The sequence below is a fragment of the Ceratotherium simum genome, chromosome 34 (genome assembly GCF_057802395.1).
Source record: "Ceratotherium simum simum isolate JZ-2026a chromosome 34, ASM5780239v1, whole genome shotgun sequence".
In the NCBI taxonomy this organism is placed as follows: domain Eukaryota; kingdom Metazoa; phylum Chordata; class Mammalia; order Perissodactyla; family Rhinocerotidae; genus Ceratotherium; species Ceratotherium simum.
This window is the reverse complement of record NC_141933.1, coordinates 17,433,609-17,455,797: the sequence shown is the minus strand read 5'-3', so window position 1 is coordinate 17,455,797 and position 22,189 is coordinate 17,433,609. Positions and strand designations below refer to the sequence as shown.

General features: G+C 34.8%; 2 protein-coding genes across 2 annotated transcripts; both read right to left on the bottom strand.

The window, feature by feature from the left end:
• Window positions 1–1,146: 1,146 nt before the first annotated feature.
• On the bottom strand, window positions 1,147–2,091 carry LOC101393159 (olfactory receptor 5M5-like). The gene has a single exon (XM_014793167.2). It carries the CDS (start codon window positions 2,083–2,085, stop codon window positions 1,147–1,149), a length of 939 nt encoding a protein of 312 aa, XP_014648653.2. The 5' UTR covers window positions 2,086–2,091.
• A 9,612-nt stretch (window positions 2,092–11,703) lies between these two features.
• On the bottom strand, window positions 11,704–12,651 carry LOC101407977 (olfactory receptor 5M10-like). Its single transcript, XM_014793174.2, has one exon. The coding sequence runs from the start codon at window positions 12,649–12,651 to the stop codon at window positions 11,704–11,706; it is 948 nt and encodes a 315-aa protein (XP_014648660.2).
• Window positions 12,652–22,189: the final 9,538 nt, after the last annotated feature.

Here is a 22,189-nt window from a genome sequence, read left to right as displayed (position 1 = left end):
AACTTTAAAACTTTGAAAGAAAAGATAGGAGAATATCTTCATAATAGGAAAGAATTATTTAGGCAGGACATGCAAAACACAAGCATAAAGAGAAGATTAATAAATATGAACTACATTAAAATGAAAAACTTCTGCAGCACCAAGTATATCCTGTGCAAAAATGAAATACATGCTGCAAACAGGTTGAAGATATTTGCATCAGCCTGGATAAATCTAACAATGTTTAGTGAAAAATAAACTGCAGAAGGATATGTTGAGTGATTTGACTTATATCAAGATTTAAATCTAGCAAAGTAATATTGTATAATTCTGTGGATACATAATCGCCTAGCAAGTGCTAAAACTCTACATAGGGATAAGAAACATTAAATTCATATTACAGTTTAATTCAAGAAATGAGGAGAGAAACAGAATCACGCAAGGCAGACTCAATTTGAGAACATCTGAGTATCTGAAATATCTGAAGCAGAAGTGGCATTGTGTGAAAACTTAATAATGATTAGTTATGCTTACATAAGTGGTCTTTATATTACTTTCTATTTTCGGCTGTGTGTTGGAAATAGATCATAATAAAAATTAACAACTGAAAGCACAAAACCAGTTTTATAATGGGGATGTATATGAGTGACAAAAAGAAAAAGGAAAAAAAAAAAAACCTTGTAAAGGAAATTTGGCATTTCTATCCTAGAGAAACAATCAGAGATGCCCAAAGATCTTCATTGCTATATAATTTGTAAGAAAAAGAAGTAAAAACTCACCTGCTATAGTTGATGAGTTTCTGAAAAATCATTTGGAATTTATTAAGCACTATATAAATCTACCATGTTATCATTGCCATAGCATCATTTGGGAACTCTGTCTTTTATAACTTTGTACTGGTATGAGTACTATAGGTAGATTCATCTGTTCTTTATTGATTTTATAGAGCAATAACAATGCTTTTTAGTTCTGTCTCTGAATTTTTTTAATGCCCTGAGACAACACTGTAAACGCTAGCAAATAGTTGGACACATTCTTCCAGGCCCCACATGAGAATTAGGAAAGACTAAAAATACTCAATGAGAAAAATGATTGCTTAATTTAAAATGTTCATTACTTGGCCAGAAAATAAGGATATATTACATACCTGTGACCAAAAAGTCTATCTTATTTAGCAAACAATTTCTTTTGAATCACTTTCCTGATTGCTGTTTTAACATCTTTGTTCCGAAGGCTATAGATCAAAGGGTTTAACATAGGACTCACAAAGATATAAAAAACAGCTACAATTTTCCCTTGTTCTACAGATGCCTCAGAAGGGGGCCTCAGATGCATGCAAAACAGACTCCCATAAAAGATGGTGACAGCCATCAGATGGGACCCACAGGTGGAGAAAGCTTTGTGCCTCCCCTCAGCAGAGCGCATACGCAGAATAGTTGTGAAAATGAAAAGGTAGGAGATGAGGATGATGGTGAGAGAACAGGTGAGGTTGGAACCAGCCACCACAAACATGGCAGTTTCTTTGACATGAGTATCTGAGCAGGCAAGGACTAAGAGAGGAGGGTCCGCACAGTAAAAGTGGTTGATTTCATTGGGTCCACAGAAGGAGAGACGAAGCATCAGGATGGTCTGTGCCAGACCATTTGCAAAGCCATAAATATAAGGAGTAGCAACGAGAGAGAGGCAAACGCATTTGGACATTTTGCTAGCGTATGACAAGGGTTTGCAGATGGCCACATAGCGGTCATAAGCCATCCCTGTGAGCATATAATATTCTGTGATCACCAAGGTGATAAAAAAATGGAACTGGATACAGCAACCAATGAAGGAAATGGTTTTTCTCTTGGATAAGAAGTTAACCAGCATCTGAGGAGTGACATTGGTGACATAACAGAGATCTACGAAGGAGAGGTGACTGAGGAAGAAGTACATTGGAGTGTGAAGTTTTGGGTCACTTCTGATTAACAAAATCATGCTCACATTGCCGATCACTGTGATGAGGTAGATGACTAGGAAAACCACAAAGAGGACAGGCTGTAACTCTGCTCGATCTGTCAGTCCCAGGAGAATAAACTCAGTCACCGCTGTGTAGTTTTTCTTTAACATTGTGTTTACTTGGCTTCAAGTGAGGTCTAAAGTAAAGGAAATAAAAATGCATTTGTCTTTTGTCGTTTCTCCATCACCCTCATCATGTCAGCTGACACTTCTTCCCCTTTTCTCAAACTTGTAAATACATGTGGCAGAAGTAAGCAAGTGACTGATGTTTTAAATATCTAAATCAATATCAAGCTCCTTTATATAAAGGCAGTCATATTTTTAAATGTTTTTCTGCAAGTCTTTTCATATTTTTTTATTGCATCAAATTTTAATTTTTGTTTATTGCAGTAACATTGGTTTATAACATTGTATAAATTTCAGGTGTACATCATTGTACTTCTATTTCTGCATAGATTACATCATTTAAAGAGCCATTATCTTACTGCAAGTCTTTATCATATTTGTTCAATTACAATTTCCTTAAACACTGTTTCTTTGAATTTGTAGTCCTTTGTTTTTCAACATACCTTTTGATGTGTTATCTAAAGCATCTGTCACTGTCACTCATCTGTTTTTCTGAGCTGAATGGACTCAGGGAAATGGAACTGATGTATGGCGTATGTTCTTGTAAAACTAGGATCTATCTACCTGTCCCTCCAAACTCAAGATTGTATTCAACTGTTCACTCTCCCTGGAATGTCTGTCCATTTTCCCCACTACAGTCTACTTCAGGTGGCCCTGATACCACCAAATTTTACTTAAATTTTAAGAATCAGCTCAAAAGATCTCCTTTGCTTTATATATTGTTGCCAATTATTGGGGGCAAAAATTGGTTCATGGGGCACAAAAGTAAATTAGTATTTTTGTATAAAAACAGATGTATGTAACATACATAAATAATATGTGTGTGTGTTTGTGTGTGTGTGTGTGTAGGTATATACATACACATATATCAGAGGTATTAAATACTCATGGGGGAGTGATAAAGTAGTGTATTAAAAGACTCCCCGGTGGGGGGAAGACAATCATGAAAAAAAAGGTTGACAATCATATCTCCACATCATAATAATTTTGTTGTAACCCTACCTCTTTTTAACTCTTGCAAAGGTAAGAAAAACTCTATAACATGAATCAATTTTGGTTTTTTAAAACATGGAAATGGTCATACTGAAATAATAATCATATTACATATACACTGAGACAGTACATAAGATATCATGAATTGCATCTCCCAAATTTGTGCAGGATGAAAGTGACCATGAAGACCATTGTGGAAAAATCTACATTCTCTGACAATAACACATACCCAGGTATGTCAATATTATACTGACTCTTGTTAATAGCTACAGTGCCAAGGATGGACACAGTTCACTTTGTAAGGCACTTTGTAAATACACCTCTCCAGCATTCTTGCCCATTGCGTTATTCCGTTCTGCACTTGAAGACTTTGGACTTATTGAGTAGGGTAATAAAATACAAGACAAGTCTCCTGAATCAATAGAATCACAATCATTTTGTAGTTTTCTTTTTTAAGTTCAAAAGATCATAGTAATTGTCATAATAGGCAAATACTCTTTGGTGTTGTGATGGTATGTTTAGTAAGTGTCTATTTTTAAACATTAATTTAGAGCCAAAATAATTAATACCTCCATTCAGTTTTTACTGTGGGGAAATGAGCAATGTAAACAATGAACATTCCAGATAACTGGACTGAGTACTTTAAAGTAATAACTTTCCTTTAAAGAAATGGAACACATCCTATATGATTTGAGCAAGAAAACTTCAGAGAGAAGTATTTGCAAGTGGATAGAAGTGGCTCTGTGAAACCTGAGGCTTTACACTCATGACATTCACCCTCACCCTGAGAATCTCTCATGTAGTTGTTTGCTGCCACTACCCAGTAACCCAAAGAGTCTAGAAGGTTGGTCTTTAGTTTTAACAAGGGTGATGTCTCCTTGGCATGTAGTCGTGGTTCAATTTGAAGTGGAAAAAGAAATTTAGAGAAGGCATCTTCATGAAATGCATTTTGGATTACTTTTAAATAATTAATATAGGTTATAACCTAAATGTGGCCAATTCTCCAGGAAGGGAGTGCAGACCATTACATGATACGATGCTTATAATTATAAAGAGTAGCATTGTTAACTCGGAAAGAACCAGAAAGTTTATTCAATACCACCACTTTATTTTTCTTCATGGAATGAGAAAGTAAGCATAGTTAGTTCCTGAGAGTCAACAAAGTGTAACAATTACTGTGGTCTGCAGCCAGACTTTCTGGCTGGAAATCCCGTATCCTCTAATTCCTAGCTGAGGAGGTTGGGCAAGCTATTCATCTCCACTGTATGTTCATAAATACTTGTACTCTGAGAGAATAGTAGAATGTAAATCAAGGCATTCACCAATCCATCAGAATATGATTCAGCACACAATTTTATTTTTGTTGATTAAAATACTTATTTCAGTTTCTAAAATATGTTTTAACAATATCTCATCCTACCTGTGAAAGAAGTGTTTTCCCAATGAGAGCATGGATATGAAGAACTGAAGAGTTTATAATGGAATTGTTATAAAGGGACCAAATCTCTATGGTTTAATTATTTCTAGAGGAAACTCATTCAGACTGTAAACAACCACTCTCTTTGTTATTCTTTTAAAAATCATAAACTTATTGAGAACATGTTTTTTGCCCATTCACCAATATCATCACAGAACCAAATCTTCCAAGAATGATGAAGCGATGGGATTAATTATTTATTTTAACTTGCATCTGAATGTCTTAATATTTTTTGACATGGGGGAAATATTAAGTTCTTCTGTTTACAGCATGTAAGATAGAATAGTGTGTGGTGTAGGGAGAAAGTTTTGGCATTAGGAAAACCATTGGAAGATGAATTAACTTTTATTGAACTTGGACTAGTTATTTACTCATTTTGTGCTTTCTTTTTCAGTAGGAATAATAAGACATAGCTATGGGAACATTGTAGATACATGGATAATATAGAAGTCTGGTGATTCTCCCTCTGTCACCCTACCCCACCCAGACCTATTGCCTTTTCTTCTCTACCTTGTTCTGTCCACCTGGAGTTTCATCCTTAGGGGTCACGTCAATAGAGCTCCTTTGGTAACTAGTTTCCCGCTGAATTTAGCCAATGGGAGAAACCAGCAGGATATCAGAGGGGGAAGGAAGAGAAAAGTAGCTCAGTTTCTCTCTCGTTCTCTCCCAGCTTCACAATGAAGGTGCTAGAATGGCTGCAACCTTCCAAGGAAAGCTCCTGCAGAGGTGTGTGTTGTGGAAGAAGGTGGCCAGGAACCTTCTTCCTGGTTCTAACTCTCACTGGGCTCTGGTGACAAGAGCCACTGCCCGGCCATTTCAGGTCTAGAGGTGGAACTATCACATAAATAGAGTCACATAAATAAATAATCTTTTTTGAAGTGATAAAGCATATGAGGAAAATAGATCATGGTTCATGATTAAAGAGCTATTTCAAATGAGGTGACTTAGAGTAGTGGCCAGGCAATGCCTTTCAGAAGAGGTGTTATTAGAAGACAGATCTAAATGAAGTGATGGAATGAGTCACTGAAAGGTCTGAGGGAAGAATATTCTAAGCAGAGAGAACAGTGTGTACAAAGGTCTTGAGGTAGGAATGTGTTCAGCATGTACAAGAAACAGCTAGGGGTTCAATTTGGCGGGAGATGAAGTACTAAAGAGTAAGTGGTCAAAAAATTTGGAGGGGGATAGGAAGGCATCACATAAGTCCTTGTAGACTCGGTGATGTTTCTTAAGAAGTTTAGATTTTAGCCCAAATGTGATGGAAAATCTTGGACTATATTATGAAGTCAGTAACGTGAAGTGATTATATTTATGAAAGGTCATTGGTTTGCAGTGAAATAGAGAATTTCAAATGTGGAAGGAGGAAGATCATTGCCATAGCTTGGGCAAAAGATAATTTAGTTTTAGACCAGACTGGTAATAGAGGAAATGCTGACAAGCTATGTTAACGCTTAAAATGTAATATTTAAAAGGTAGGACAGAAAAGACTTCCTGATGGTCAAATACAAAGTGTGATATCAACTGTATGGGATAAATTGAAATATAAATATGAAATATATAGAAAACATAAAATAAATGGGGACATTGTGCAATAAAAACAGATTAGTAAGAGCAAAGGGTATATTAAGTGAGGACACAACCCAGATACCAGGTGTTGATTTGGAACAAAGGAGATGGGATGGACAGAAATCCAAGGGACAGGAGAGGTTCATTGCTGTCGAAAAGTAAGAAATGAGGTAGAAACTGAGCCTGAACAAACATACAATTAGCTCTCAAGAAGTATATGTTACTCCAGTTAGAGAAGGTTTGCCTCTGCTGACAGTGATAGAACCAGTTACAGAGAGCCGCTCATTCTCCCCATTCCATGAGTAAATGATTATGTCATGATCAGACCATGGCAGTAGCTATGTTTGAGCACCAGGGGTTCTGATTCCATAGCTTAATTAGGGGCACCAAAGAGCTAAGTCAAAGTCCATACACGCTAGTTGAGTTAAAGTGAGACATGCAAAGTAGCGGGCACAGTATGATGCATAGGCTTTAAAATATGTTTTTCCAATATATTGTCCACTTTAATCAGCAACATAAATTTTCAAAAGAATAAAGCACCACTTTCTTTTAATATTTAGGCAGTTTTTATTTTTCCCTCTTTAGGAAAATGTTCATAAATACAGGTTAGTGCTTCTGATAAGTTATTGTAGTAAGATAGATTTCTACAGTTTTATTCGTACAACTTTTTATATTCCATACTTTTTGGATGTGCTGATGTGTAATATCACCACAGGCAAATGGTACCCACATTTCTCTACATCGTCAAATGCACTGGAAGTGTTCATTCTATTGTGTGTATGTGTGAATACAGTAAATATAAACCAATGCAGAAAACACTGATCCATCAGATACAGTTTATTGTAACTCAACTGTAACTTGTTTCACTTCTTCTCAGTGTCATAGCATGATCAGTACCTGAAGGTGATGTTTAAGCTTGAAAAGCAGAAGAAAAAAACCTTTAATTGGAGGAACTTTCCCTTGAAAGTTCTGAGTGAAAGAAAAATTTTATTTTCCAGATTAAAACATTGTAGACGGAGACTGATATTGACTTGCCCCCATCACCCACTCTTAACAAACATAAGCATAACTTTATTTATCACTGAGTAAACTCAAAATATTCATAAGCATAATATTTTTAAGGGAAAAAGTAATAGGAGCTTGAATTAGAAAAATCTAGGTGACCATCCAGTTCAATACTGTTATAGAAGGGGTAGGGGTTTTGAACCCCTGCTTTCTTCCTACTTTCATATTTAAATTCCAACATTAATAAATAAAGATCTTTTAATTTTATATCCTGGGATCTGAATTATATTGGAAATATGCACTTTTTGTTCACTTCTTTCTTGCTTATAAAAGTAATAATAGTTTATCATAGAAAATTGGTACATAGATATAAAGAACAAGTTTTACTTTTCCTTAATCTTACTATTTTACAAAGTTATCATAATGTATATATTGTTGTATCATTTCTTTTTCATAAAAAGCAATGTAAAATGATCTGCCCTTTCCTCAATTCAGAATTTCTTCATTTTAACTTCTGTATAACATTCTAATGCAAAAATCTGTTACAGGATAGTCCCAATCTCCTCATGATCACAGCCAACACACCCTTCCAGGGCGTCTAGTTATTTGCAGCCAGCTTCTGCTCTGTCTGGCATACGCCTGTGCCTAACCAGTTATGAAATTCAGGCAGCCCTCACTCTGCACAGCGCTGTGGTAACTGGGATCCCTGCAAAGCAAGGACACGTTCCCAGTCTGTACAGGTTTCAGTTAACCCAGCACCGTGTAAAGTGAGGGCTGCCTGTGTTTAATACAGAACTTGTTTCCTTTTTCTCAATTATAAAACAAACATGACTATGAAAATCTTCTCTCATTTCTTATTATGCCTTCAGCACATTCTTAAAATTGGACTGAGCAAAAGTGTACAAACATTTTTAAGATTCCTTAAAACATAATGTTAAATTGATTTCCAGAAAAGCTATATATTATTGTTCTTCTTGACACCATCAATGTACAAAGTGTCAGTATTTTTTGAACTCTCATAAATAGAAATACTACACAAAACAATCTCTTAATTCATATTTTTGATTACTAACATTTGTACTCATTAATTTTAGCATGTTTGTATTTTTATAAATTTTCTGTACATAGCCTTCAACAATTATTTATATGATGGTGCTTAGTACTTCATATGATTTCCATGAACTTATCATATCTTAGTAAGTTTACACTTTACCTTATCTGGGGCAAATCTTTGCCAAAATATTGGATGCCTCTTTTATGGTCAAATTTGAGTGACTTTTCCTCTGTGAATCTCTCCACTGCAATTAAGCTCAAAGATATTTTTTCCAATTATTTAAAAACTTAATGTATATTTTAATTTGGATCATTATAAAATTTTTTTGAGTGTTTTAAATGACTCAGAGTTAAGGAGTACGTATGAGCATGTCAGTTCTTTTGGGGAATAGTTGCTGGCAAAGGACAATCTAGTTAGGAATAAGATTCTGGATTTAGATATCTTAGTTAAAAAATAATGTTGCATAACAGACACATAATGGTATAATGGAAAAATAAATGTTTGTGTAAAAGTGTTAACAAATACACAACATTAATGTGTAAAGGTTAAATGTTTTTCTTTTCACTTATAGGCCAACAGCACCTCTCTGCCTTTTTGGCAAAAAAAAACACCCTAACTCACCTTTAACCTTTCTTCCCTATGCAGTCCTCTTTATGACCTCCATGCCTTACATCTCCCCTTTGGATCTGAGGACCCAGATGTAACAATACTGTTAATACTAAAATATTTTCCGTATTTCTAAAATAATTTACAATGGATATATATTGTGTGTATAGCCATATTTGATCTTTGATAATATGTGTACATATACTTTGTAGATTGAACATTCATATACATAATTTCTCTGTTAAAAATATTGAGTAGCTTAGAAGAATCTGATTTGTATTCTCCTAAGATAAATTTGAAAGTAAAAAATAATGAAGATGGAATTTCTCTACTAGAAATTAAAGCACATGTTAAATTAATATCAATTATAAGAATTTTATTTAAAATTTTTGTATAGATTGGTCAAAGGAATAGAGGAAATAGGCCAGAAATGGATTCTCTTAGTGGACAATAAAGGTAACATCGCAAATCAGTGGGGAAAAAAGGAGTTGCTTAACAAATAATGGGAGGAAATGGGTTAAAAACATGAAAGAAAAGTTATGTACAATATTACAAAATATAACAAAATTTATCAAGAATAATTCAAGATATTCCTATAAAATATTATTATGAAAATTAATAACCTAATATAGATACTTGTTTATTTAAATTGAGGATTGAAAAAAGCTGCAAAACAAAAAAGTTGATAAAATTTTTCCAAATAAATATGTCAATATTCCTCGTGTGAGAAGTCATCAGCAATAATATGAAAGGCAATCATCAAACTGATATATTTTATTTGTTAAATATACATTCTAAAGTTACTTCTGTCAAAAAAACCCAGAATTCTTTCCTAAGAATTGCAGTTGAGACATGAAAGATGGAAATAATCTTAAATAGTATTTTTTAACATTAATAATGGTGTAGTGAAATAGTTATTCTCAAATATTATTGTCATCAGTATAAATTGTTAGAAACTTTCTGGAAAAAAAAATTTACCCGTGAAAAAATTAGCAGGAGCTTTAAAATTGTTCAAAATATTTAATTCAGCAATTACACTTCTAGAAATATATCCTAAAGGAACAATCAGAGAGACATGTACATAGAGATAAGACTCAATCTTAAAAATAATAGAGTATATTGATATGACAGAATAATAGCCTGCAAAATAAATCAAGTGGAAAAAAGTACACCAAAATATTGAGAGCAGCTTTCTTTAGGTAGGAGATTACAAGCAAATTTTGCTTTCATTCCTTATGTCTTTCAGCAGTTTTTAGTTTTTTTTTCTACAAAAGATATGTATTATTTTTGTAAGTTCAAAATGAAGTAATTGTTAAATATTATAGTACATTAAAAATGGTGTTCACCAAAAATATTTAGTCCATATGTATTGCAAACATTATACCATCAAGTGAAAATCAATGTTCATACTCGTATATGGCAAATGATTCCAATTTTGTTTTATTAATTAATATATATATGCATAAAAATTATTGAGAAGAATTATAAAAAAACCCAAACAGAAATTATCCACTGGTTTAGGACACATCATTGATAAACCTTGCTTCTTCATTTCTGTCTGTATTTTCTAGTTTTTAAAGTGAACATGTGTGCTTTTTTATAATCTGGAAAATATATCTATAAAATGTCATCTAAATAGGTCTAGCATATACCAAAATTGCTTGTTTTACATGGAGCAGTAGGATAATTCTTTTTATATTGCACACAAATCACCGTGCTACCTGAAATGTCAGAGGACATCCATGTTAGCTGTTATCAACTCTATCACTCTCATCACAATCACCATGATTTCATGTACAGCACTAACCTCATTAGTTTATTATCCCCGCATTCTATCCCGCATGTGCAGTGCTGAGGAGTTTAACCACTGCAGTGTGAGTTGGAAAGAGGAGAGAATTTGGAATCAAGGGACTTGCCTTTGTGCTACTTTAGTGGCTGAGTGACTTTGGGTAAGTCATTTAATCTCTCTGTGCCTAAGACTCCAAATGTTACAAATGGAGATGATAATTTTCTCACTAGTTCATTTGCAAGGATTAAAATAAATAGTGATATAAAAGTGATCACCAAATTATAATTGAGTGCCATTTATGATTACTTATTTATTTGTTTTGGTGAGGAGCATTGGCCCTGAGCTAACATCTATTGCCAATCTTCCTCTTTTTGCTGAGAAAGACAGGCTCTGAGCTAACATCTGTGCCCATCTTCCTCTATTTTTTTATATGGGGGATGCCGCCACAGCATGGCTTGATGAGCAGTACATAGGTCCATGCCTGGGATTCAAGCCTGGCAACCTGCGAACCCCAGGCCACCAAGGCAGAGAACGTGAAATTAACCACTATGACATCAGGCTGGCTCTATTTAAGATTATTTTTATGCATGTTGATTTATGTTCTATTCTATCTCTAAAAAAATTCTGAGGTGACTTTCACCCCAAAACATACACAATGAAAAACTTAAATCACAAATAGAAGTAAATAAAAAGATTATTTAAAAAAAGACTACAAAGAGATCAACTATTTGGGTTAAGAGAGCTGCCAAGATTGAGTGTAAGTTTGGTTCCTGAAAGCCACAGTAGCTCTCAGGACTAAAAAATAAGAGGAAGCATAGAATTATTTAGACAAAATATAGAGTACTTCTACAATGATACTAAAACGCATTTTTCAAATAGGATTATAAATCTGGTTATCAGCACATTCTGGTTGCTAGGAATGGAAACACGACTCTGCTTAACAAAAAGGGAAGTTTGTTGTGAGTTAAGGGAATGTCTCACAGACAAAATGATGCTGATCCTCAAAAGAAAATTGGAACCAGAGGCTCTATCACAGTTAGGACCCTTTCATACTCATTTTTAGGTACAAATCACTATCTTATCACAGACACTTAGTCATTTCCAATGAACCCACACCTAAACTGCAATTTTATGAAGGATATTTCCCTTAATCATTTGCTGCATGGCATGGATGATATCCTTATTTCTCAGACTGTAGATCAATGGGTTCAGCATTGGGCTCAAAAAAGTATAGAAGACTGCAATTATTTTGGACTCCTCTACAGACTTCTCAGATGGGGGCCTTAAGTACATGCACAAGAGGGTTCCATAAAATATGGTGACCGTTGTCAGGTGGGAACCACAAGTAGAAAAGTCTTTGTACCTGCCTTCAACAGAATGGATCCTCAAGACAGCTGCAATAATGAAAAGGTAGGACAGGAGAATGATGAAGAGGGAGCTTAAGAGAGTAAAACCAGCAACTACAAACATTGCCATCTTCTTGACATAGGTGTCAGAGCAGGCCAACATTAAAAGAGGAGGGTCAGCACAGTAGAAATGATTGATTTCAAGGGAGCCACAGAAGGACAAATGAAAAGTGAACAGTGTCTGAGAGAGTCCATTGAGGAAGCCAAAAGTATAAGGGGCCATGACTAGAGAGATACAAATGTCCCTGGACATCCTGGTGCTATAATGCAAAGGGCTGCGAATGGCTACATAGCGATCCAGTGCCATGGAAGCAAGGAGATAAAACTCAGTGATGCCCAGGGCAATGAAGAGAAGACATTGCGTGAAGCATCCAGCATAGGTGATGGTCTTCTGGTCTGAGAGGAAATTATGCAGCATATTTGGAGTAATGTTGGAGGAATAACAAATGTCTACAAAGGAGAGGTGGCTAAGGAAGAAATACATGGGCGTTTGGAGGTGGGAATTGGTCCCAATCAGCAGGATCATGCACAGATTCCCTGCCAGTGTGATTAGGTAGATCACCGGAAACACCCCAAACAGGATCTTTTCTAGCACTGGATCCTCTGTGAGTCCCAAGAGAATGAATTCCGTCACTAGAGTGTGGTTTTGAGAAGACATTTTCTTATCTCTTCAAAACTGAAAGTGAAGAATTCTGCCTGATCCAGATTCTGCATTTGTTCCATTTATTCCAGTAAATGCATTCCATCATTTACTCTTTGATCTAGTCATCTATGGGGAGATTACTCTTTTTTCAACAAACAGCGAATTTTTACATAAATATTTTCGACCTTTGTCTCTGTGATATCTCTTTGTCTTTGTATCTCAAATTCTCTCGCTCTAACTTGTAGATATATATATAATCACACATTTATACTTATCATCTTGGAGAACTCCCAATTTGGTATTTTTTTTCAAATTTTGTGAAATAAAAAAGCACAGAATGTAAAATCAGATACAAAAGCAGCAGGTCATTGGCATCATTCAAATGGAAAACTGAAGAAAGTTGGATTTCTAGTGTCCCTCCAGATCGGATATCCGATTTTTCAGATACAAAATAGAAAATGAATATTCAGTACAGCATTTTCACTTGGAACTCATAATTGTCTGGCTTAGTTTCATTCAGAAGGCATTGAGTTAGTAAATTTATCTCTTGACATATGGCTTAGATGGTACAAAATGAAGAATTGCTCTCTGCTATGTAAATTCAACCACTCATTTATTCACATACACTACAAAGATTGACTTTTTTCTGTTACAGCTTCTGGGGTTATAGCAGTGAGCAAATTCCCCATCCTCGTGGAACATATGTTGTAGGAGAAGGTACAGATATTAAACATACAGATAAAGATGTATAATATGTCAGTTAGAAGTAAGTACTATGAAGAAAAATGAAGAAGGGATGCTTTTAGATGGCCATTCAGAGAAGGCTTTTCTGAGAAGATAGAATTTGAACAGTAAATAAAGTACAAGTATCTGGAGAAGAATGTGCAGTTTTTTAGTCTCCAATTTTTGTGCAGGTAACACACATATGAACATATTTGTTTAGAGAAAATACAGATCATGTTTAAATGTGTCCTTAGCTCCCACCTGGAGCCACTATCTCTCAATTCTTTGTGAAAATAAGATATAGCTGGAAAAATTGTGCCTCAGAATTGCACCCTAAGGCTATTTTTATTTAGTTTTCACATATACATGAGAAGAGCTTTCATATAATAATTAATTTTTAGAGATGTCATGAAATATTAACATATGAATAGAAAAATCAAGTAGAATTGATGAAAATAATTTTTCAACATTGGTGGGATATTAATTACCACACAAAAGAACACACATATTTTTAGTGAACAAAAATATAAAATGACCTACCTGTAAAAGTTGACTTACATATTTTGTACAAATGAGATGGGAAGATTTATAATGTATTTCTTGGTTACACTCCCTGGGGTATTTTAAAAACAATTCTAAAACATCCAATTAAAATAATCTTTGTTCCTCAAGGGTATAATCTTATTTTGGCGCTTTGAGATCCTAGATTCTCCTTTGAGGCCAAAATTTCTACTTAACTTCTGTGTACCCTGCTTGGAACTGAGTGCATGAGGTCTGCAGTACAGACAGAGAAATTAGTCATCCTCTTTAATAATGTGGAAGGAAGAAAATATGGGGAGATAAGTTTTGTAGTTTTAGTATAGTGTGGGAGATCAAGATTTGGCCACCCTGAAATATATCTCTTTACCTTGATTGTTTTCTCTGACAGACATTTGACCTCCTCCACTAACTGCCTAAACAATTTGACATAGTAACTCCTTCCTGGAACAGATCTTCTATCTGGCTGTAATATAATGTAAAATAGATGTTACAATAGAAAAGGCACCAACAAGCCCATCTTATCAGAAGTTCTGTCTCTCAGGCCACATTCTTTGGATGACCCTGCAAGGATCTGCCAGACAAACATTTACATTTATAAGGGAAATCTCCATTTGTAAAGGTATCTCCTTCTCTGTATTGGGAAGATGGGGGATGACCTCATTTCTAGAAACTTATCAATGTGGAAGGTGAGGCCTTAAATCTGCATAATAATCTTACTCTTGTTTACAGTGCTTTAGTGGTAATCCCCTGTAACTGGCACCCCTCACCCCCAACATCCTCCTTTGTCTTTAGCTGAAGATGGTATTTAAGACAAGAATTTCTGCTATTGTGTGGAGAAACGCAGTGTCCCTGGTTTCTCCCATGTATACATGTTATTAAACTTGGTATTATTTTCTCTTGCTAACCTGTCTTGTTAATTATTTGGCCAGCCAGAAGAACCTTAAGGGAAAGGGCAGAGGGAGATTCTCCCTCTATCTTTACTATAGTAAAGATGAGAGGATTCTCAACAGAAGGCTTCAATGTTCCTCAATAAACACTGAGGTTAGGTCATCTAATGAGAGGGAGAAGGAAGATAAATTCGGTGAGAGATTTGAGGAGCAGAAAGAGTGTGCAGAGCAGAAGGGTGATATGATCAATGGAAGGAAGTAGAAGTACTGGTAGGGGTGAGGACACTTTGGAGGGCGAACATTATGGATTTATACTGGAACAATCTGCTCCAATTGAGTTAATTTCATCAACATGCTAGGAACCAAAGATGAGTCTGAGAGCCAGGATCATTCATGAAATTGATGATTCATAAAACTGGTGATTTAGGAGGAGGGTTGAAAGTAGAATAAAGAATATTTGAACATTGTTTGGTGCTGCATTTGTTAGAGAATAAATAAATCTAGAGTTGCTTTCACTAGTCTGTCCAGTGCACTGATAGTTCCAGGTCAGTACAATCAAAGGAACCAAAGTGTGTTCTGACCAAGAGGAGAAGCTTTTCTGATTTTGTTAGCTCTCCAAATGCTGGGTTACACTGTGAGAAATCAGTCAGTGAGATAAAGCTGTACACCGATATCAAAATGTAGATTGTTATCAACTCACCACATTTGAGAAGATTTGAGCATTATCATGTATTTTTTTTTTTCAAATTGAAGTGGAAAGATTTCTCTATCTCAGTTTCTATCTCAATTTTTATCTTGATTCCTTGCACAAATAATAAAATTTAAAGAGTAAAAGCTACTGCTTAAATATTCCCATGAAATAAAAGTTTCTTGCAGAATAGTAGAGCTCATTGTAAGATTGCAGAGCCCTCATTCTCTGATGCTTTAATATGGAGATTTCTTGTTTTACATAAAAATAGTCGAAGTTTTGACTCTTCTTTAAGCAGAATGTCAATTTTTAGTTTGAAGAAAATTTGTCTTAAAGTACTTATGTATGTATTTAAGTATTTTCTGATATACTTTTATATATAACAATGTTATAATACTCATAAGATTTACAAAAGTTTTTCCAACAAGAAATAGGACTAACTAAATAGTAACTGAATGAATAGGCAAAACTTAGTGAATTAGCTCTTTCAGATCTGGAAGGGCAAGTATCCATACTTTTCAGTATGAATCACTTGATCAGAAGTCCACACAGAAGAAGCTGATGTTCATTTATTTGTATGGTAATGAATAAGATTAGAGGGCACAGACTTTACCTAAGTGTATAATACCTACTCAAAGAAGAGTTTTGTGCATTCTTATTTTATTTTCCTAGAAAGGTTTCAGAAGACTCTATTTAAATTCTACCTGAAGACATAAATTCCTTAGTCAATATCACTCTGCTTCAATTGCAGTGACCAGTTGACATGTGTCTGCCAAAAAGACACCTAATGACTTGAGCTACACAAATGTCACGATAGTCAGATAGTTGAAAACATCCTTCTGACAATGTAAGTTTGTTACTTGTATTTTTGTGATTATTCAACTACCTATGTTTTTAAGTTATAAGGTTCAACACTATATTGGAAGTTCTAATCTATGTAATAAAGTTATACAGATTGGAAAGGAAGAAATAAAATTGTGTTACAGATCACATGACAGTTTATATAGAATGTCCTTTTAAAATATGTGAAATTAATGTTAACTAGAGTTATTGTTGTGACCTTTTTGTAATAAATAATAACATCAAATATTTCTGTTGTACACCTGAAACTAAAAAATATATATATACAAAAGAAAAGTTGAGTGTGTGTATATATACACACACAGACACACACATGTATATATATATATATATATTTTGTTTTTGAGGAAGATTGGCCCCGAGCTAACATCCGTTGTGAATCTTCCTCTTTTTTTGCTTGAGGAAGATTAGCCCTGAGCTAACATCTCTGCCAGTCTTCCTCTATTTTGCATGTGGGTTGCCACCACAGAATGACTAACGAGTGGTGTAGGTCTGCACATGGGATCCGAAACTGTGAACCAGGGCTGCCAAATTGGAGCATGCAAAACTTTAATTACTATGCCGTGGGGCCAGCCCCTGAAAATTTGAGTGTGTTTTAAAAGGTGACGTGATTACAAGATCAATATATGTAAATCATTTATATTAGTATAAAAACCAATCACAGCTGGCAAATGAAATTTTTAAAATATCACTTACAATAACCTCAAAAGCATAAAATGTTTAGAAATTAATATAATAAAAAACATGCAAGAGATACATACTGAAAACCACAAAACACTACAGAGAGAAATTAAAGAAGACAAATATATATCTCACTTGTAGGTTGGAATATTTGATATTAAGTAGTCAACTCTTTCTAAATTGAGCAATAATTTTAAAGCCAGTACAGTCAACATTCAGTTGGGTTATTTTTTCAAAAATGACAAACTGATTCTAAAATATATATATAGATATAAAAAAGACTTAGATTAGCCAAAGCCATCTTGAGAGAAAAGAAAAATTATTAAATGATGAACGCTAGCTAATATCAAGTGTTAATAAGAAGTCATAGTACTCAAAACAATGTGTGGATCTAAGGATAACAAAATAGATTAATGGTACAGAATAGAGAATCCAGAAATATATCCACTCATGTACAATCAGTGGATTTTTCAACAAAAGCACAGAGATTTTTCAGTGGGGAATGTTGCTGGAACAATTGAATACCTGTATAGCAAAATTTAACTTCAATTCCTATATCACGTTATAGTCCAATACTCCAATGTTATTTTGATGTAGATCATAGGACTAAATGTAAATACTAAATCTAAAAGTCCTCTAGGGAAAACAAAAGAAGAATATCTTCATGATCTGGAGGTAACCAAATATTTCCTAGGGAGGACAAAAAAGCATTAACTGTGAAACAAAAAATACGTATTTTTAATGTCATCAAATTTAGAAACATGCACTCTTCAAAAATGTTAATATAATGAAAAGGCTAGCCAAAGGCTCAGAAAAATATTCCCACTAAGTAATTCTGCTAAGAACTTGTATTCAGAATACATAAAGATTCTCCACAATTCACTGATCAAAATACAATCGGCCAATTAAATTTTTAAAAATCAAAGATGTGAACAGACACTTCAGAAAAGAAGCTATATTAATATCCAGTAATCAAATGAAATAATTTCGATATCTATAATTGTCAAGGAAATGCAAATTTTAACTAAAATGGGATACTACTTCACAGTCTCATCAGTATCAGAAATTTAAATGATTGACAGTAACAACGTGAAGCAACTAGAACTCTCATAATACACCACTTGATTAAATATAAAACAATTCAACTACATTTGAAAACGGGTACTTCCTTATAAAATATTTACAAAGCTAAAATTTCTCAAAAAAAAACTGTGACCAAGCAATTCTACTCTTAAGTATTTATCCGAAAGTAAAGAAGACATATATCCACAAAGAAACTCAAAGGTATATTAGCAGATGCACAGATAAACAAATTGTGATATTTCCATATAGCAGACTACTACGCAGAAATAAAAATGAACAACCTACTCATACACCTTCAAGAAATCTCAAAAACATTGTATGGAGATGGGATCAACTTCCTGAATGATAGAGTGATGACCTCTCAAAAACTTCCCGCATGAAAGCAAGGAGAACACTGGCAAATGTTATCTAAGTCGACTTTTTCAGAATGCTGGAAATTAGTGAAGGGCTGGCAACAAGCCCAGGAGTGTTTATTCCAGAAAACTGGCAGAATTTTGCTAAGAAGAGTGAGCTTCATGGCAGTTTTTACTTGCCCTATTTCCACGCCCTCTCCACAGCTGCATAGTAGGCATGAAAATTGGAATTGTGATCACGTGGCTGTATTGATTAGTCAAACTGCATTGAACTGTACACTTAAAATTTCTACATTTCATTTTGAGTAAATTTACCTCCATAAGTATGATTTAAAGATAAATTTTGCTTTCCTCAGAATCAAGCAAATCAAATTATTCACTTGTTTAATATTAAGTTATTGATAAAAAAACATAGGGGCATAATGTTGTAAGCGCTCTTTTATAGTATAAACTAATGCAAACCAAAAGCTTAAGCATTGAAAGCCAAGGTTTTCCTCAAATTCATTCTTCACTAGAATTTTTTTAACAATTACATCAAGAACAGAATCCAGAAAGTTCTATGAGTTATCTTGTGTCTCTTCTCTTGTCTTTGTTCCCAGTATCACTGAAACCTGGAAGGGAAAGATGGGAGTAAGAAGAAGAAGAAGAAGGAGAGAAGAAGGAGGAGGAGGAGGAGGAGGAGGAGGGGGAGGAAGGAGAGAAGTAGCCAGATGGAGAGTTTTAAGTAGTAAATAGAGATTGTCAAGGCAACTACTTAAGGGCTTTCTCTATAGAAACAGGGCCCCAAAGAGTGTTTCCCCAGGCTGATGGGACCAATGAATTTCCTAAATCTATCCATCACACAAATTGCATAGTCTTTGAGAATCAGGCACACACAATAGTGCGGTGCATTCATTAAATGATGTCAGATGATGTTTTTTGCATTATTTAGGCAGTCTGATATAAGCAGAAAGGAGAAAACACAGTCAACTCTCAAATCTAGGAACTATAGAGAAAACAAAAAAGCAAGAGTTGCATATTCCAAGTTTCAGCCTAAAAGTCCTGTCTTCTGGAATGCCTTATGGGCTGATGTTTTCCTGGTCCTCTACACCATAAGGCGGGTCTAGCTGCCAGTCTAGTCGAAACATTTATGCATAACTATCAGAAACATACTAAGGATCTGCTGATTTCTGGGCTTTGTTTTTAAATATATTACATGAAGTAAACAGTCAGCAGGCTTAATAAGCAAAAATTCAGTGACTAATACTGCTGGATGGAGGACTCTGACCATTTCATTATGTGAAGAGCAATCGCAGATCAATCACTTTCAATGTAATATTGGTCGACATTGCAACCCCGTGTACTAAAAACACTGCAAATACTTGTATTTTTCTATCAGCAGAATTCTATACACTGTGATAGGCAGTGCTGCAAACACATTTGAATAAAGGAATCCACAAATTGTATTCGATGGAAAAACATCTAATGTATCTACTAGAAAAGTTAACACTCGTTTTAACATTCTTCATGAGGTGTAAACAGCATAAAGTGTTACTGCCTAAACTAGGAGTTTGCAAATGAAATGAGCAGGGGGTAGACAAGGAATTTAATTTTACTGAGTAATGTACAGTGGACTGCAGTAGCTTTTGTAGAGCAAGATTTCTTCTGATAATTCATGACCCCACTCTTATCACCAATACACAAACATGCACAAATACATAATACCCCCCACACATATGCAAGATGAACATTTGAGCCATTTCAGGCAATAGCTGTTCTTTCTAAAGAGATAGAACCTTGTCTATAACGTAATCATCATAAAACTGTATAAATTTGAGACCATCATGTGAAAAGACTGTGAAAGAGAATAAGTGAATTGATAATGAGAGAGGAATTGAGAGAAAGAGAGATAAAGAGAAGAGAGACAGGGAGAGAGACCTGGTGGCACTGAGGATTCCAGGTCTATGTTAGTTTGAATTAACTTTGTGTTCCTTCATTGAAAAGGTCCTGAATACTGTCTTAGTATATGTTGAAATCACATTTACTTTACCCAAAATGAAAAATACAGGACAGTGAAATATTGTCTGTTTATTAAAAGGTTTAGTTTCAAAGAAGATAAGACAGCTTGTTTTAAAAAGAATAGAACATTTTCCAACAGATCATCCAACCAGATATAAGAGAACTTTTCTTTTAACATTGACTTTTTTGAAATTGTGGTTTTGGGATACTTTCAGTTTCATATGCCACAAGCAACATTTTGTCTTCCATCACCCTGTGCCTTCCATTGGAATGACTCTGTCTTAATTTTAAAACTTTTATTGATGGTCTGCAATGAAGGCATGGAGATATAAAGGTAGATATAAAGAGGTTTATTTCCTCACGGAGTGCTCAATCTATGTTAGGAAACATTACACTGCATTTTTTGTGATTTGTTTCTGTGACTAAGAGCTTGATTAGTGTTGCAATATTTGTAGAATCATAGGAATGGTCATGTGTAACTGCTTGGGGAAGGAGGAGGGAGGGTAAGGGACAATCATAAAGGAGATAATATTTGTGCTGTTTCTCAAAAGATGAAGAGCTCTCCAGAAAAATAACTATGAAATGTACAAAAACCATTGGGTAAGCAAGAAAAGTATGTGTTTTTGATACGCAATGTCTGAAAAGCAGAATAAGGGAGGATTAAATGATAAAATTTGCATTCAATTTCTTATCAAAAACCATAGCCTGTAACTGAAAGCAAAATTATTCCATAGTCTCTTTTAAATGACTACTTTTCTAGTAGGATGACAGTCTTTCGATGAGAAAGGGATATACTAGGATCACACATAGTATATTTAACTGAATCCTAACCAGTTTAAAACACTTTATGTTCACATGTCACTGGCCACTATCCATAAAGAAAATCCAGTCCTACTAGGGACATATCCAAATTATGAAAATACCAGTCAAATCCAATGGAAACCTTTTAATTTTTCTTAAATTGCAGAGAGGAGTAAAATAGATATGTATGGTTATTTGCTAAGGCAATAGGGAAAGGATATCCATCTTGCCCTAGCTCTTCAAGCTTAAACTGCTTACCCATTCAAAGATCAAACAACATGACACTTTACCTTCAGGAATTATGAAGAATTCCTTTTTTCTAAACCCCAGAAAATTATATTCTGTAATTCTTGGTATTTGTGGTCTGTGATTCCCCCTTATATTTACCCAGTGGTTTGTTTTCATTATTCTCTCAGTGGTCCAGATCACTTGTCCAGGTTAGAAACGCTTGACTTCATCACCTTTACCAAGATTGAGTCTGATATTTCTCTCTAGTTCACTGGGGACAAGAGGCAGTCTCTAAGCCCTGTCAGTCCTCTGGTCATATCCTGGCTCAGCCTACTCCTTATCACCTGTCCTCTGGCAGTTACATACACCACCATCCATGATGGAGTCATCAAATGGGGAAGAAAATGGGTCATTCCTCCTTTCACTCTGTCTTTTTGTCTCATCTACTTTTAAACTGGGTTTTATACCTCTGAATAGGGAATTGAAAGGTGATATTTGTTTATTTTCAAGGAGGTAGGTTCTGTGGAATAAGTGGGACTTATACAGAATAATCATATTCCCCAGGTCGCCTAGGATGTTGGCCCAACTCCACTATCAAAAAAAAAAAAACCCCAAGCCTCAAGACATAATGAAATGGAGCCAGGGTGAATGGAGGTGGATTTGATCACTTCTAAGCTCCCTCAGTATCCTAATCCCACCCTTTGATGATT

Excerpts from the sequence above, each read along its gene's own strand:
- LOC101393159 (XM_014793167.2), bottom strand. The coding sequence starts at position 2,085 with ATGTTAAAGAAAAACTACACAGCGGTGACTGAGTTTATTCTCCTGGGA.
- LOC101407977 (XM_014793174.2), bottom strand. The coding sequence starts at position 12,651 with ATGTCTTCTCAAAACCACACTCTAGTGACGGAATTCATTCTCTTGGGA.